Source organism: Danio aesculapii, chromosome 15, assembly GCF_903798145.1.
Source record: "Danio aesculapii chromosome 15, fDanAes4.1, whole genome shotgun sequence".
NCBI lineage: Eukaryota > Metazoa > Chordata > Actinopteri > Cypriniformes > Danionidae > Danio > Danio aesculapii.
In genome coordinates, this window is record NC_079449.1 from 26703558 (window position 1) to 26721900 (window position 18343).

General features: G+C 34.9%; 2 protein-coding genes across 4 annotated transcripts; one reads left to right on the forward strand and one right to left on the reverse strand.

The window, feature by feature from the left end:
* Positions 1-3835: 3835 nt before the first annotated feature.
* Positions 3836-5926, forward strand: zgc:162608 (uncharacterized protein LOC100037332 homolog). The gene is given in 3 exon segments (XM_056473402.1): positions 3836-4014; positions 4092-4185; positions 5075-5926. Coding segments are annotated over 3 exon segments (936 nt in total). The 5' UTR covers positions 3836-3965; the 3' UTR covers positions 5868-5926.
* Positions 5927-7457: 1531 nt separating this feature from the next.
* LOC130241550 (zona pellucida-like domain-containing protein 1) lies at positions 7458-17949 on the reverse strand. Of its 3 annotated transcripts, none has more exons than XM_056473401.1 (11): positions 17907-17949; positions 16523-16654; positions 16221-16447; positions 14817-15007; positions 14661-14733; positions 14489-14586; positions 14319-14402; positions 12172-12343; positions 11971-12079; positions 8753-8782; positions 7458-8643 (listed from the first exon to the last, which is right to left on the reverse strand). In XM_056473401.1, exons 2-11 carry the CDS (start codon positions 16608-16610, stop codon positions 8486-8488), a joined length of 1230 nt encoding a protein of 409 aa, XP_056329376.1. In that variant the 5' UTR covers positions 16611-16654; positions 17907-17949; the 3' UTR covers positions 7458-8485. The 3 variants fall into 3 exon arrangements, with proteins under 3 accessions (XP_056329376.1, XP_056329374.1, XP_056329375.1); XM_056473399.1 differs by having other exon boundaries at positions 7458-8646; XM_056473400.1 differs by having other exon boundaries at positions 7458-8646; positions 16523-16617; positions 17907-17944.
* Between the last annotated feature and the right edge of the window lie 394 nt (positions 17950-18343).

Sequence of the window (18343 nt, forward strand, 5' to 3'; positions counted from 1 at the left end):
GACTATGACCTTATGGTGACTTAATTATGTAATACATTTTCACATTTCACACACTTTCAGCACTACGTAATAATGAATTTAAATGACAGGGTAGATTTATTAAATGGCCTAATATAAATGACATTATATGACATTATAAAATGACTATATATATTTTACAATTTTATAGTAACTGATAGTCATCGTCACATAACAACATGTTGCACAATTTGTTATTGTAAGTTTAACTCTTCTCCGTTAAACCCAATGCAATATTTTGTTTGCAAACACGGAGAGTTGCAATTCTTTTATTATGGCAGACTTTTCTAATAGCAACATCTGAATTTACAGATTCACAATTGGTTGCCAACTCATTTTTAGCAGTTTGATTTGTTGCAGCATAATATTAGTATTAGACTTGTTCATAAAATAGATAGTAATTTACAACTCGTAGTAATAAAGTAATATAGATATTATCGAACAGTTACAATGACTTTTTAACAATTACATTTTGTATCTTCCTTTCAGGTAAACCTAAACATTCAGAATAATTGTAGGTGTAAACATTGGAGGTTGGTACCATTCTACACCCTAGTCTTTAAAACTAATGCACAATTAACCGCAGGCCTATTAAATATTTTATTATTTATATATAAAATATTTTATTATTTAATTATATTTTATTGTTTTATTTTATTATTATTATTATTCGTTATTAAGCATTGAATTTTTTTGTCACATGAATATCAGTAAACAGAAAATTACCAGAGGCTACCTTTTATTTCCCTTCATGTTGTTTTCTTACAGTGTAACGTTACCATGCTGATCAACAATTATAGGTACAAGTAGTGCGAATGGGCTCTGTGCACAGCTACAGTTTTAAAGTCATCGATAAACTTCCGGTGAAACCTTAATATGACTATTTTCAATTTCACATGGTTGTTTTTACAGCATCAATGTTTTAATGTAATTACAATACATTCAGTTAAATAGACTTAAGCATTCATTTAGTTGTTTAATCATAAAACAAGATGAAAGACCGTTGTAAAGAAGAACAACGGAAAGACTGTCAGTGGCAACAGGCTAGCGCTGAAATTCCATTGAAAATACTGGGGTAAAATAAACTGTCATATTTTAAAGGCATGACAGGGGAAGATGGAATTTAATGCAGTGCTTCTTGTCTGATCTGAGACCCACTTCACTTCCTATATCTAACAAGCAGTGAAGATCTCTAATTTTTTAAACAAATCAGATCTTAAACATGACAATTTTGTAATGGAAAGACAGTTCACTGGAAACCCTTGGGCTGCCTGGCTGAAAATTTGCTCTGATATGTATCTTAAGTAATATTAATAATTAAAATAATTGATAACTTTAATATACATTTGACCACCCCTACAATGGTTCGTTCCATTGTGAATGCATGTTTGCGCCAAAAATATTAATTAATCTGGCAAATCTACAGCACAGACAGACAGTGCGAGTGTTCACAAAACAGTTTCTTTAAAAAAGACATTTGTAGGTGTCCGTAAAACTTGGTGCATAGTTAGTATTGTATCATACAACAGCTCATACATAGAAGTTAAACAGTAAAATAAAAAAAAATATGTGCACTCTTTCATTGTGATCCATTAATACACTGTAAAACCCCACAGTCAACTTTATCAAATGAAATGAGTGTAGTTAACTCAAAATTGACTGAAAGTTAAATCTACCCATTTGAAAAGAGTTTTGAACTCAGTGTTGAAGTCAATGAGTTAATTAAATACCTCATTACTTCAACTTAAATGGAGTAAGTTCACAGTACTCATATAGATTAGCTTTTTTAATTCAAATGGTTTGAAGCAATCGGTTTCCTCAAACGGTTTGAGTTGCCTTAACTTATTGGGTTTTACAGTGTAGGTGCAGGAAAGCAAACCTGTCACCATTTATTTAATATCACAAATGTCATTGAGAACCACTCTAAAAACTGAAAACATACTAACAAGTTTGATTAATAAATTAGATGTAATTGAATTAAAAATATGAATTCGGTTCACTGAGGCATATTACCAAACAGATAAAAAGCTAACACGTGTCTCATTTTTCACAACAAAATATGTTGTTAGGTCCCTTTTGAAAATTGCTGGATCAACGTTAGTCTGAAAAATTTGCTAAATGTAGCAACAAAATGTTGCACCGTTGGCAACAATGAACATTGATGTTACTTGACAAAAATATACGTCATTATAAGTTCAATATTAATGACGTGCGTCTGCTACTTACAACAGTCCCAAATTATGAAGCTGATAAGTGATAAACAATTTGAATATGTATTACCTCTTGTCCTCTAATTAATAAAGGGTTTAATTAATAAAGTGAAAAATAAACATTAAACAATTCTGAAGCAGCAACGAATCACTCTTTAGAGTCAGCTCTTTTCAAATCGGTTCATTAAATTAGTTTAGAGCGATTTCAAATCTTTGGAAAACTGATCAGGAAAGGTGGAATATTTACCTATAATCTGTTTACATAAACCATGTAAGCGCATCCTGTAGTGCCAGCTTTGGGGGTCATCAAGTGGGTGTCTGTCACGTGAATTAGTCATTCAGAGTTCAATAAGTTTCTGAATGAACGCAGTCGGATAGATCCAGTTCTGCTAATGTGTAGGAAGTTTGTTCAGTTTTTGGGTCACTGATATAACGTTTTGTAGATAAGAAAGATTTAGTGATATGCCAGTAATGTAAAAATGTTGCTCCAAAGTCAACACGATTGTATGACAACATGATTTAGCAATGTTATTGCCAAGATTTCACTGATGTACCTTTCAAAAATTAACCATGTTTTTTATAGGCGTGTAATATAACCATGTACTTTTGTTAAAGTTTTGATTAAATTTGTATCAAAGTTTCACTATTTAGAGAACTATAGCATATTTAGTGGATTTAAGACATTGTAATTTCTGTTAAAAAAAACTTGTTTTGTAGTCAAACCCTGAATAATTATCATACGAGTTAAGAGTCCAAAATGAACAAACCATATGACGTGGTTCTTTAGATTTACACAACAAAACATTGATTACCCTGAGCAAAACAGCATGTTTGGACACTACAATGATGCCATTTAATGGCAAAATTCCCTGTGCAGTGTTTGTTTTTGACAAACTCAGTTATACAGCTGCCAGAAAGTGGGTCTAAAATGAACTAATAAAATGTTCAAAGATAGCCACTGTTAGCTTTTTGTTTATCACCAGCAATGGCCCAGTACACTCAAGGCAAACCCAAGTGGACCCATTCAGTAAAGTACAAACAAACAGCACCTTTGTTCGCAAAGCCAGAGATACTGCAGTGACCACAGGCCTGAGAGTTCATTCTCTGTGACTGTGCCATTGCTGTGGGAAAGCCAAGTAGAACTAAGCCAAATTTCACGCCATTCAGTTCACTGAATGAACTTTATAGCCAGGACAGAGCATCCTGTATGAAGTCTGTATCATAGGTTGTACTTCTGTGATTAAAATACTGCAAAAGTCTTATATAAAATTTCTCAACCATAAAATTAAATCTGTCCAAACACCTCAGGTTTGTAGTAAACATATTCCAATAGCATTGACCTTGCCTGACTTTGAATTACGTCAGTATTGGCCTTGATATGACATCACAGTGGCTACTGTGAATCTGTGTTGTTGGAAACGAGTAGTTTGAAGAGGCCAATCTGCAAAATAGCTTTAAGTTCCTAACGCCCGTCGTTATCAAAGTGACCCTCCACGTGGTCTGTGTTGACACAGATGAGAAGCAGGACAACCTCTGATAAGGGACTGCTTTAAATGTGGACCCTGAGAAAGAAACTCTCATTTTCTCATCAACAGGTAAGAGCTAGATGTCAGATTTCTGAACAATTACTTGGTGACGTTTGAGTCATAGACAGCCAAAAATATTTTTAACTGATAAATCGAACTAAATGTAAATCATCTGTTTTGTTTTTAGAATTAACTTCATCAGCAAACAAACATGAATCTGCAGTTTATTACATTGGCTTTGGCCTTTGCTACCACAGCAGGTTTGTAGTATTTCATAAGTTATTTATTAGTTTTGATAGAATTTTTCAATGACTAATGAAACTGTATTTCTTTTCAGCATTTCCACTCAATGATGAGATCAGTCGAGAAGCATGGAGTTTACACAGAGACAATCAGGCCACTGACAAGAAGAATTTTGACAAAGACTCAAAGTAAGTTTACTCTTGATTAACCAATAGCGTAATCATGTGATTGTCTTATTTTGTTTATTTTCGTTTGTTAAATCTCGTCTTGAATTCACTTCATAATGAAGGGGTATACTAGCTCATGTAAACTAAACCATGAGGTGAAAGAAATATATAAATATAAAATATGTAAATATAAAGTAATATGGAACTAATTTAGAACATTTTTATAAAATATACAGGTTATAATTTGTTATTTATAATATAATTTAACAAATAAAATAAATAATTGCAGTTTAATTACAGTATAATAGTCATTTAAATATTAGGTTTTGTTCGTTTTTTCATATCCTGTGAAATACGAATATATTTTTTAACAACAAATTTAAAATGCGATGTTGATTCAACTGTTATAACATAATAATGACATAAAAACCTAAAGTAGTTTGGCATTATATTATCTTATTGTTTCAGTTATTTGAATAGGCCAACATGTCACTAAATATGCAAGTATCCACAGAAATAAAATTTTCCTTTACTTAAATAGATTAATTAAATTAATTAAACTATAAAAAGGAATGTTGAAAATAATGAAACAAAGTTGACTCTGAAATATATCAATAGTGTACGGTTTCTTTTAACTAGATGGTTACACCAACTGTCTCAACAATAACACAAAGAGCATATTTAAATGCCTTGCAAAAAGTTATTATTAAAAGACTTTAAAATATGTAGCACGCAAATCTCCTCATCCTAAATCAGTAGAAGATGCAATAAACCAAAATAATTCAAACCAAACTTCTTTGATTACAATAAAACAGAATGACATCTGAGCTGTATAAAGGATTGCTTTGATTTCTCCTTTGCTTTATCACATACGCTCTCAGTCATTGACCCCTCAACCTTATTTTTGCAGCTCTATGTGGAAGAACCATGTAGTGAGCAGTGACCTTTACTCCGAAGACTCTTACAACCCAATGGCAGCAGAACTGAGGCGCAAACTAAGCATGGAGTCCGAGCGGCTGAGGGCCCGTCTGAAGCAGGAGCTCGCCGAGCTGAGAGAAAGACTCTCTCCTTACCCCAGCCATCCCAAACACACCCTGGCCAATGTGAAAGAGTTCCTCGCCCCCTTCACCAAACAGCTCCAGACGGTTCTCCAATCCAACACTCAAGACCTCTGTGAGAAACTCAACCTGAACCTCCGGGAGCTGAACCCAGAGGATGCCACTATTTACAAGGAGGCTGTGCAGAAGATCACAACTGCTTTGGATGAAAGCCACCAGAAAAGGACAGCAGCATTTTGAGGACTTTAAACGAAGGCATTCGAGGCTGTTGAAGAGGAAAGAGACAGCAGCGGAAAGGAACTATGGGAGGAAGTCACCGCCAGGCTTGGGCAAGAAGTTTGTACCTTCAGTTTAGAGGTACAAGGAAAAGTTGCAGCGCTCAAGATCGCTTTGGCAGGCCATCTCGCATCAGCACAGCCTCCAATGGAAGTGATGGCTTCAAAGGTGGATCAGTTCTGCCAGAACTCTGCCACTAGGAATCAACAGTTTATTTCTAACTTGGACCAGCAGATGACAGCGCTTCAAGAAAGCCAGAGCCACGGTGAGTCGACTGGGTTCCATCAGACAAACATTGAGTCCATACAGGAGGATTTCTCCACAAGACTCACAGCACTGTTACAAGACATCGTACACACTCTAAATTAAACAACACGCCTCCATTCCTGTGAGAAATACAACTGTATTGTATTGTAAATAACAACTGTTTTGTGTAAATATATTGTGGTTTGTACAGTTTTCAAAGAGAAATCTGAATTTTTGTGTGTGTAATGTGTGTTGATATGCTGTTTCGTAAATAGGCAATAGGGTGTAAATAAAAAGGATCAGTTTGTACGTATTTGAAATGAACATATATGTCGTCTGATGATTATTGCATCAACTTCTGTGTATTAATAAAAGTGTTTCTTTCTAAATACATCGCATCTAAATAGTTATTATGTCTTTAAAATACAAGAAAGCAGCAAGTCATTGGCTGTAATACAGGGGTTTTCAAACAGAGGTTAAATCCATTTTTAGAATATTTATCAAAAGTAGAAAACTAAAAGTAATAGTTTATGGAAACATGACACTTCTATCATCATATATTTATCCTCAAACTTTGTTCCAATCCTGTATGATCTTCATTCTTTTCCTAAATAAAAATAAAGACATTTAAGCAATACAAATATCCAAACAGTAGTTAATCCCATTCACTTCTATGGTAGTTTTTCTAAACTATGGAAGTCAGCGGGGACGAGCAGTTGTCACCAAAATGTTGTGATATCTTGTTTTGTGTTCAAAGGAAGAACTAAACTCTTACAGATTTGGAACTTCTTCAGGAAGAGTAAATGATAAAAGATCTTGAATTTTTGGCTGAACTGTCCTTTTAATAATGGACTTTGGATTTAGTATCTCCAAAATAAAATCCACTTATTTAGTTTAATTTAGAACACACCCTTATCTTTATAATAGAATTGCACACACAATATAAAAGGGTCTTTATACATAAAATATACAGTTAGGTCTATAAATATCTGGACTTCGACACAATTCTAACATTTTTGGCTCTATACATCAACACAATGGATTTGAAATGAAACAAGCAATGTGTGCTTTAAGTGGAGACTATCAGCTTTAAATTTAGGGTATTTACACACAAATCAGGTCAACAACAGTGTGCCTTCCACTTGTTAAGGGTCCAAAAAAATTGGACAGAATAATTATTATGAATGAAACTTTCACTTTTTAATACTTGGTTGTAAGTCCTTTGTAGTCAATTACAGCCTGAAGTCTGAAACGCATAGACATCACCAGACGCTGGGTTTCATTCCAGGTGATGCTCTGCCAGGCCTCTACAGCAACTGTCTTCGGTTCTTGCTTGATCTTGGGGCATTTCCCTGCTGTTTTGTCTTCAGCAAGTGAAACGCAAGCCATTGCATAACATTCCACTTCTTTCCCTTCAAAAACTCCTTGTTCCTTTGGAGTATGCTTTGGGTCATTCTCTATCTGCACTGTGAAGCACCGTCCAAGGAGTTCTAAAGTAGTTTGCTTAATATTAGCAGAGAATATTGCCTCAAACACTTAAGAATTCATCTTGCTGTCTTTGTCAGCAGTCAAATCATCAATTAATACAAGAGAACTAGTTCCATCTACAGCCATACATACACACACCATGTCACTACTACCATCATGCTTCACTGCTTAAGATGATGAGCAGTTCCTTTCCTTCTCCATGCTCTTCTTTCTTCCCATCACTCTGGTTGATCTTGGTACACTCTGGTTGATCTTGATCTCATCTGTCCATAGGATGTTGATTCCGGGTTCTTCCATGTCTTTTGGAGTTGCTAAGCTCACTAGTGCGTTTTTCTTTGTTTTTTGTTCCAAACAGTTGTTTTAGCCACATCTACATCTAATGTTTTTGCTATCTCGCTGATGGGTTTGTTCTGTTTTTCCAGCCTAATGATGGCTTGCTTGATTGATAGTGACAGCTCTTTGGGTCTCATCTTGAGAGTTGACGGTAACAGTTTCCAAATGCAAATAGCACACTTGAAATGAACTCTGGACCTCATTGTAATTGGCATAATAAGGGATTAACACACCTGTCCATGAAACAGCTGAGAAGTCAATTGTCCAATTACTTTTGGAGCCTTAACAAGTGGGAGGCACATATGCAAACTGTTGTAATTCCTACACCGTTCACCGTTCACCCCAAATTGGATGCAATTACCCTCAAATTAAAGCTGCCACTCTGCAGTTAACGCTTGTTCGTTTAATTTCAAATCCATTGTGTTGGTGTACACAGCCGAAAAAATATTAGAATTCTGTCAATGTCCAAATATTTATGAACCTAACAGTAGTTGCCTTCTCATTTCTAGAAGAGTGACCTTTGATCAATTTGGAAACCAAAATACTTGAAAACCCCTGGGCTAATATAAAAGCAATGTGTAAAAGAAACAATGTATGATCATAAAAATTACAAAAAGATTACATCCACAGTTTGCTCCATTCAATAATGCAGCTGTGCCTATGTGCATCTTATAGTAGAGCACATCTAAAACTCATTAAACAATGCAAATAGTAATATTTGCAGTCACTTAAAAAAAGACAGTTTCCAAGTGACTATACTACAAACTGCTGTCTAAATAGATTAAAATATGCTAATTAAGCATTATGCAAAACGCTTCTTCTATGGTTTGTGCAGACTCCGTGATGTGATCAGACATCTTATCGGGGATATCAAATTAAGCTTCGTTCAACGCTAAACAGATGGCTAGTTGATGGAAGTCTTAGTGGAAAGCTCGAGGCAGGCCACCAGCCCAGACAAACTTCTTCAGTACAAACCATCCAGCCATAATCATGCCAACAGTACCGGCAGTGGCGAAAATGACCCCTGCCATCACTCCAGCCACATTCATATTTTCCCGGTTCTGCGGCTCATTGCCTCCTGCTTCACAAGAGAAAACCAAGTGTGCTGTTAGTGTCTAGACATAATATTCTAGACGTATAGTGTCAAGTGTAATATTTGGATTAATGTTTCAAAAAGAATCTCTTACCATAGGGCGATGCAGTGGGAAGATCTTTCACTATAGAATCAAAAGGTACAGAAGTTAGTCATGGTGGCATCATAAAACCACTTTTATTTGGAATTACTTAAAGTTAAGTAAACTGATTGGTCTCAGATTGGTCTCATTAGGAATTTTCCTGCTTGAAGTGCTTAACCCTGGCTTAGTCTCGCATACTTCAGAATAATGGCAGTCTGGACTGATTGAAGTGATGAGAGGTCAACATACTGTATAAGCCAAACCCATCACATTTTGTTTTCTTCATTATAGCGTTAAGGTTCTGAAAATGTAATGTTGATGTCAACATTGATTAAAAAAATATGTCCAGCCTGCAGCTTGAAAAGATCAGATTTTCTCTTAAAAAACAAAGGATTATTATGTAACATGGAACCCTTTTATTAAGTACCTTAACAAGAACCCTAACAGAAACATTCCAATCCCCCACCCCTTTTTTTTTTTTTTTTTTTCTAAATTTTTTCTCTTCTTCTGTATTTCCTTCTTTTCCTTCCCCCCATATATGAATTGAATGTGGTATATAATATAGAATAACGTGGGAAAAAACATAAGATTTATTTATTTGTGCCAGGATTAGTGAAAGCTGTTGGCAAGGCAAGTCAAATGAGAACCTCTGGCCTGCCTGGATCAGTAGAAAAAAGCATTGAGCTTTGCCCTATAATAATAAAATTATGTAGTTGATCCTGATAAGCGTTTATTGCCACAAATGTAATACATATATATACACATATACATATATATATATACACACACACACACACACACACACACACACACACACACACACACACACACACACACACATATATATATATATATATATATAATATATATATATATATATATATATATATATATATATATATATATTATATATATATATATCACACACACACACACACACACACAGCACACACACATATATACATATATATATATATAATATATATATATATATATATATACATATATATATATATATATATATATATACATATAGATATATATATATAATATATAATTATATATATATATATATATATATATATAATACACATACATATACATACATATATATACACAAATAAAATAATAAAATAAATAAAATACCACAAAAATTAAGTTGCAATTCTTCTTACCAATATGTGTTTTATAAGAACACTTTTGGAACTTTATAAACTGAGTTAAACATTTCCCAGTGCCATGTGATAAGATAAAAGTGAAAAAACATTATGTCTTATTAATATACATTTAAGATATTAAAACAAGTACACCAGTAATTATGCAATAAGAACAAATAAACAAATTAGGAATTAATGAATTATTACAGTCTGTATTACAATGATGATGGATTTACATGTTCTTGTGATGATTATCTAATCAATAGCGCGCTGCAATTATTTTACAAAAACAATGTTTTGCTATTGTGAGTATAAAGGCAACAGAAATATACACAATTAAAATAGACTATTTATTTATTTAATTTCAAATGATGCCTCTCTTATCTGTACGATCAATAGGTGATTTAATTAGAAAAAACACTAGCAAATTATGGAGAAACTACCTAATCACGCGAACCGAACCGTCAGAAACCACAGAGCATCACTGCAAAGTGCTTAAACATATTAATAAATTTATTAAATATCACACAAATGAAGTCATATGTCTCCTTACCATAATGTGTTTTTTTTAGATTAGAGACTGAAGTCTTGTAAGCCGGATGGCACAGCAGAGGGCAGGTTTCCACTTATTTGTATGCGCTTTTTGAATATGCACATAAAAACGGTTGATGGAAACACCATGATGCACATAAGTTTTGAAAATGTGTGTGAATGGACAAACCAGCAGGCTGAACACATTGTAAAACATCTACTGTGTTGTTTTGGTCATTCTAAAACGCCTTAGCCATTTCAGTATTAGAGTTATTGTAAAAGCTTATGTGCTCCGCGTCTCGCGCCTTCAAACGCCACCGCGCGTTCACTGAGTGTCAGGATTACCTTCTGAGGTGCAAGTCATTTATTAAAAGAAGAAATTATTTACGCAGCTTCTCTTACCGCAGCAAATTCCGTTTTTACTTATGATATTTGGCGCCAGTTAATCAGGAAGTGGCGATTTTGTTCTCTTTGACTTGTTGGACGGAAACACTGCTTTATTCGCACGTCTTTGATGCAATATTCCAGTTTAGGCATTAATTTAATTAGTATTTTTAGATGATAACATAGCTATTCACACTGCATCAGCACAGCTGTCCCCTTTCTTCCCTGTGTAGGTGAACAGTTTGGTTGAAATATTAATTAAATTATAGTACTTTGTAACAAATTGTGATTAAAAAAATAACAAAGTAAATTACTCAGCTTGATTTGTACTCAAGTAGAAGTAAAATTACAGACTTGAAGTTATACTCATGAAAGTACAAATACCCAAAAAAGGTACTTGATTACAGTAACGTGAGTACCTCCACCACAGCAAATTGAAGAAAAAAAAATCTCTTGCCTAGGGGCGCATCAGGCCTGTTTGGGTTCATATGCATTGGTGTCTTTTTAATATGCCTTCAAATATAGGCCTTTTACTTCATTTACTGTGAGTGCCTTGGTTTTTGGTTTGGTTTTTGGTTTAGGGCAATCCTAAATATGAAAGCACAATTTATATCTGTATAAACAGCAAGATAAATGTTTTGCTACAGATGCACAATACACAATTTTCTAGTCTTGGGTGAAGTTTTTATGTTCTTTTGTTGAGTGGAGAGCGAGAACCGGGGTGCAAGTGGTTAAGAGTATGTGCCACACTAATCTCAAGTCTCAGTGTGGAGCTCTGGAAGAATAAAAGGAGGAGTGGACCAGGCCTGTGCCATTTTCTCATTTATAACAAGAACTACTATAGTATATGCATATAAGAATAAGTCAATTTTGATTTTGAGTCCATTTTGAATTTTTGATGTGAAGAGTCCGTTTTTGTGAGTAATGACAGAATAATTTATGATTAACTAACCCTTTAACTCACATAACAGTAGCAATGTGCATAACAAAGTAACTTTTGGAGATTTTGATAACAACTTCTAGAGCAAGTACCTTCTCTCAAAATTACAATCATGAACTGTTTAAAAGTGTTTAAAAAAATGAAGACAACCCAGGGTCAAGAACAGTAAGAAAAGCTGAGTGCTGGTTCGTTGTGTGAACTGTATGTAACTGACTCACCCAGGGCTTCAGTGTACAGAGGGCCCACAGACACCATGGCAGATTCTGTGGCTTGTGATCCGTAAGTTTCTGCAGCCCTTTTTCTACGTGCTACAGTAGAGTTGCAAGCCTGCATGAGTAAAACATTGTTTAAACAAAAGTTAGTTAATGGAGGTTAGCAGTATTCTATTCTACCCATTTCTAGCAATAAAGGACTCTTACATTAATCAGTTCATTGCATTTCTTTGGCTCGCAAAGACGCAATATACAGTGCAGGTAAATGGTAGACTGCTGCTGACTACGATGCTGCACAAAGCGGAAGGCTTCAAATGAAAATCTGGAACACTTGGAAAGTCCATTTTTAATCACCGTTGTTCGGTTCTCTACTGTACATCTGTGAGGGAACACCAGAGGAGCGTTAAAAAAGCAGAACACAAATCAACACAAATCAAGACGTAAACGTCAATTCTGAGCAATTTGGTAACAGTTAAATTAGCATACATTAGCATACATTTTTAAAATATCATGACCACTAAAATCCCGTCATCTACTGCAGCACCAATACTTTGTTGAGAACTGGTTTTCTGACTGAACTTGGGTTTTTTTTGTGGTGCAAAGTAATAGATTACAAATACTCAACTGACTGCAATTGAGTAGTTTTTCTCAGAAATTGTCATTTACTAAGTAGTTTTAAAAATATGTACTTTTACTTTCCCTCGAGTACATTTTTAGTGCTGTATCGGTACTTTTACTCCACTATTTTTCTTCAAACTGCAATCACTACTTTATTTTTTCTTGTCTATGGTGATTGGCTGAGTAGAAAAATTGGTCCTCATCAAATCCAATCAAATCGCACGTAGAAAGAAAATGGCATCATACTTAACCTCAAGACATGGGCACTTTAAAAATGCAGCAAACTTTTTGAAAGCAATGAAAGTGTCTAAGAAGATGGCCAAAATCTTACACGCAATGATCCAGAGACTGTTTACACAGTCTGAAAATTGCCAAATAGTCTTAAACAATAACTAAACATACTATAGAATGTTGCGTTTACACACACCAGCACAAATTGCATATATGTAAAAGTATTAGCCTTTCACAGCATAATACTCACTACTCTTGAGTACTTTAAAGGCTACTTTTTACTCATACTTTGAGTGATATTTACAACAGATATTTCTACACTACTTGAACTACACTTTTGGGCAAGTAATGGTACTATTACTTAAGTATAATTTTTAAGTACTCTTTCCACCACTGTTTTTTTGTATCCATTTCTGACACCTGATGAAATTTTAGTTCCTTGTCACCTGAAAGTTTCAAATATGAATGTAACAGGACACTGACTGTCACCAACATGCAGTCTGCACAGGCCAATCGTTTTTCTTCATAAAATCTGTATTTTCAGGAGCCACAAGTATTAATTTTGTTTTGCCTGTATATGTTTTTTGACTTTGTGCTGATATAGTCATAAGACCCTTTTTCACAGTAATATGGTAAATTGCTGTAAAATTACTGGAACAACTTTACCGGGGAAATAAAAAGAATGTGCTAAGGCCTTTTCACATATGATCTCTTCATAGCAATTTTCCAGAAAAGTACAAGCACCTTGGTTTCAACTGAAATAAAGTGTGCCCAACATCTCATAATTTGTTGCTTATTAATTGTTTTTAAGGTAGTAGTTAGGTTTAAGGATGTGCAATAAGATCATGCAGAATGTGTACTTTATAATATATCACTTAATAGTAAGAATTGTAATACACTTTGGGTGTATTTTTCTGAATTAAATGTTAACTAACATACTTATTTCATTTTAAGAAACGGAACTATATTGTGAAGTGTTACCACAAATTCTTAAAGCATAAGTTCACCCAAAAATGGAAATTTAATTATTTATTACTCACTCTCATGTTGTTTCAGTCCACATTCACACACAAACTAATACATTTTAGATGAAATCTGAGAGCTCCCTTATCCTCCTTTGTCAGCAAAGGTCCCACGACATTCAAAATCCAGACAGGGAAAGAAAAACATTGTCTCTCCCGATTCAGGTCATAAGGGTGCACATTTACTATGGGCAGTACAACATATTGCCATTAGAGTCAGCAGCACAGCACAGGCAAGTTGTGTCGTATTGCCCCTAGTGAACATACCCCTGTTCTGATACAGAAGACGATGATTTCTTTGGCACACAAAAGTGTTCTTGGAGCTTTATATGATTGCAGTTGAGCCACTGAAGTCACATGGATTGTTTTAAGCTCTCATATTTAATGTTTTGAATTTGGCCTCAGAGGATTAACGACATGAAGGTGTGTAATTGATGACAGAATTTTCATTTTTGGCTAAAATAACCCTTTCAGGTAACTCACCCAGTGAAAAAGTTGTACTGCACGTTGTTACTGGTATTATAAGGTGACGGGGTGGCAAAACAGTAGTCCAACAAGAGATTAAAACTATAGAAAAAGCAGAAAAACAGTGTTCCATTCCACAATTAAACTTTTAACTAAGTATGCAAGAATAGAAACATAAGCATACTTACTTCCCAGTGAGATTGGCAGCCTTTACTTCGACGTAGACTTTAGTGCGCAGAGGTAATCCAGATGGCGGAACCACCAAAGAACTGTTATAATCTGAGCTCTGACATGAGAACAATAATCAGTGTAATATATTCTGCATTGATAGTACAGATTTTTACACATATTTACTCTTACATTGAAGACTCTCATGCTGAGTGTGTCAATGAATGTGCCGTTGTTGTCACTAGTAGCCACAGACACTGATGACCTGCATGAAAAGTGTGGATTGGGTCAGTCCTCCGGTTGTCATGAATTGCAGCAGGTGAGGTATGAAGCTGAAAAGCTACTCACGCTGTGATCTCAGTGTTGTTGAGGAGGTATTCCAGTGGGTAACGGCAGGAAAAGTGGTAGTATAGGTCTGTGGCATAGCTGACAACTCCTACTGCAGAGTTGGGTGTATCAATGAATCCTGTGACAATGACCGACTGGATGCTGGAGAACATGCTGAACGGACCAGACTGGTTGGGAAGCTCATCCACAATCTAAAAGGAGCACAGGGACATTTAGGCCCAATTGTTGTTCCCCTTCCCCCTGGCCCTTGAAACAGAGTGTGAAGAGGAAGGGCTTCAAAATTTACCCCTAAGAAATAGGACACCACTACAGCACCTGCACATGCCATCATATGTCATCGCGATCTCTTGCTTCATATGAGATCAGAAGAGATGGCGACTGCTGTAGTCATTCCAGTTACGTTATTTTTTGGTATCTATCTTCAGGAAATCGCTGAAGGCATATTTTATGATATCATAATGATATAATGCAGCCATAAGCTCATAACTGTACTGTGCATTTACACTGTGGCCATATTCATCTATGTAAACACACCAAAAACAACATTAACATTATAGCAGACACTGTAAAAAGCTTGTTCCCAGCAACTAGACTTTTCTGACAGGGAGTGTCATCGAGTGTCAGAATGTTGTGGGGCTGCTATACAGGAGTTATTATTATGGATTGTAGATAGCGAAATTTTTTAAATGCATGACGGTAAACATGAATGCAGTTATGAATATATTAAAACATGCTTGTTTGTTGTAAAAATTTGTAATAATGACAAAAAATACTAATTTGTGGAAGCTATACTGCCATTGTAGCTGGTGTATTCTGGGATATTTGCTTACCCCTTGGTTTCGAGTGTGGTCCTGAAAAATGTCTGTTCGAAGGGGTATCTAGGCCTTTCCCATAGCCCTACGCCTTCAAGCTAAAGAGAATTGGGACACCCCTACCTCTTCACGTGAACATGCAAACGAGGGGTAGGGGTAAGGAGAAGGGCTAAGGGGTAGAATTGGGATTGGGTCTTAGTCAAATGTAATGTAAAATGCTACACATCTAAGACGATTTTTTCAAATAAATTTTGACAATAATTTATTATTTATTATTTTAATAATTAAAACATTTAAATTTTATCATTTGAAATAAGATGTAACTTTTATGATCTTATTTAGTTTTTCAATAAAATTCTATACACGATGTTTATGAATCTAAAGCTATTTTACAAGTTTATGAATTCCTTGTTTTGACATTTTACATATTTATGAATTTAAAAGAAGACCAAATTATTTAGGGTAAACAATAAAATGCAAAATTTATATAAGTTATATATTATATAAGTGACATATATTTTATTATTTATTATACCTATATATTTCAATATGTAACTATTAAAAATGTTGTAAAATGCTGATTTCTTCAAACCTGCAGAGAGTATCTGCAGGGGTTCTGAAGGCTGTCATTGACGGGCAGCTGGTAGCGGATGACAGGAGGGTTTACGGTGTAGTCAACGGTGCCCAAGCACAGGCTGTTATTGCGTTGCGCGTTCAGTGCCAGACCACTGGCGTCAAAGCCTGCCCAAGCCGCAGTGCACAGGTTCACCTCCAGAGAGATCATATTGGTGCCACAGTGAACCACCAGATCACTGTTATCTGAGAAAATGAAAGGAGATATTAGTGTCCAAAACAAACTGCAGAGAACATCAGTCTGATCTGACAGAGACTCACCTGGAATCCTGTTATAGTCCGAGGTGCAGTTATAGGAATGAACTGACTGCATGACCACAGCCAGCAAGCACAAGCATAAAAACAGCATCTTCCTGCTGTAGAGACAAACAAACACTATGACTAAATATCCACCTGTAATTAAAAAATGTTATTGAGAGTTCTTCTTGATTTTTAGGCAAAAAAATGCAGTCAAAACCAATTTTTCATGCACTTGTAAATTTAAAAAGTTTGGCTTTGCGTAAGGTGTTACTTCAGTCTAATGCAGGGGTGCCCAAACTTTTTCGTATGTAGGGTCAAAAACCAAATCTCATTGATAGCCGTGGGCCGAAGATAAATATACCAAACTATTTTACATTAAAGTTGCCATGGGTCATTTCCTGATTCATATTACTTTTTCATAATATTAAAAAATAAATAGAAAACCTTACTTTGAATTGTATTAAGTAAGGCATTAACTTTTTAAATTCTAACTTACTCCAATAAAAACAAACCCATTTATAGCACAGTGGAGTTCAGTGCAAAATACACTGGTCAAGCAGAATCTGCCTTAGCTGTGATTGACTCACTAAAGTCTCTGCATTCTCCTCTATCCGTCGTGTGTACATTTTAAACTAAATCTGATTCATTTACACCATTTAAACTGAAACATTTAATTTCAGATAGCTTTTGTAGCTTAACAATAAAACAAACAAATAAAGGGGTACATTAAATTTGAAATGACAATGCCATTCTCAGATGGGATGGCGGGACAAATCAAAGGTTGCCATGGGATTACTTTGGCCCGAGGGACCTAGTTTGGACATCTCTGGTCTAATGAAAAGAATATATGCAAAATACACTTTTTTCACTTCAAAAACAATACATATGGCGGTTCATTCCTCGGTGGCGACCCCTGATAAATAAGAGACTAAGCTGAAGGAAAATTAATTAATGAACATTGCATATTTGTAAAGCCTTTTTCTCAAAAAGAGGTTTTTCTTCCACATGTAGCCATAAATCTCCACTTCAGAAGCAATAATGCATTAAAACTTCAGTTTTATCTGTATTCTAAAGTTTTTTTAAAGCCGGATAAATGCATAAATAATTTGCCTAAGTATGTACATTTTATTCTACAAAGCATTAAAAAATAAAATTCTGACTGTTTGCACTACTTTCTGAACTATGGAGTGATAAAAAAAAGATTTCCAATATCCCCTCAGTAACCAGCTGTGAATAAAAAACAATAAAACAAGAATATTTAACCTGACTTCATTCAATATTCAGATATTTGTGCAAAAAGATATGCAGATTAGAGCATATTTGCATATTTATTACACTTACTCCCTTGCAGTGTCTCGTCTTAAAGAGTAAAAAGCAATAGATATGAATGTAAAGTGCCTCATACCTGTGTAAGTCACCTGCAGGTGAATGGACAGTATTTGAGGAAGGTGATGAGACAGAGTTGTTATATATAGTGTTGGACCCTGAGCAGAATTTAATAGGTGCAGGGAGTGTCTCATCTGTCCTGTTCCTTCCCAGATTAAACCACGTATCCCCTCAGGTTTTGATTCACAATGACTGACAGTGGAATTTGATGCATATACAGTGGACATTTGTTAATTTTTTCAGATACATTAGTATAAATGACCATAAAGAAATATAGGTGTTTTGAGGTTTGCATTGGTATGATCAAATTTATTTCAATATGAATATTTAATATTGATTCATAATCAATCTTAATAAAAAAAATCTAGGTTCAACTACAACAATAACATTAATAATAATAATTGTTATTAAGTGCTAACAAGAGCATCAGAACACAATAAACCATGAAAAACTAAA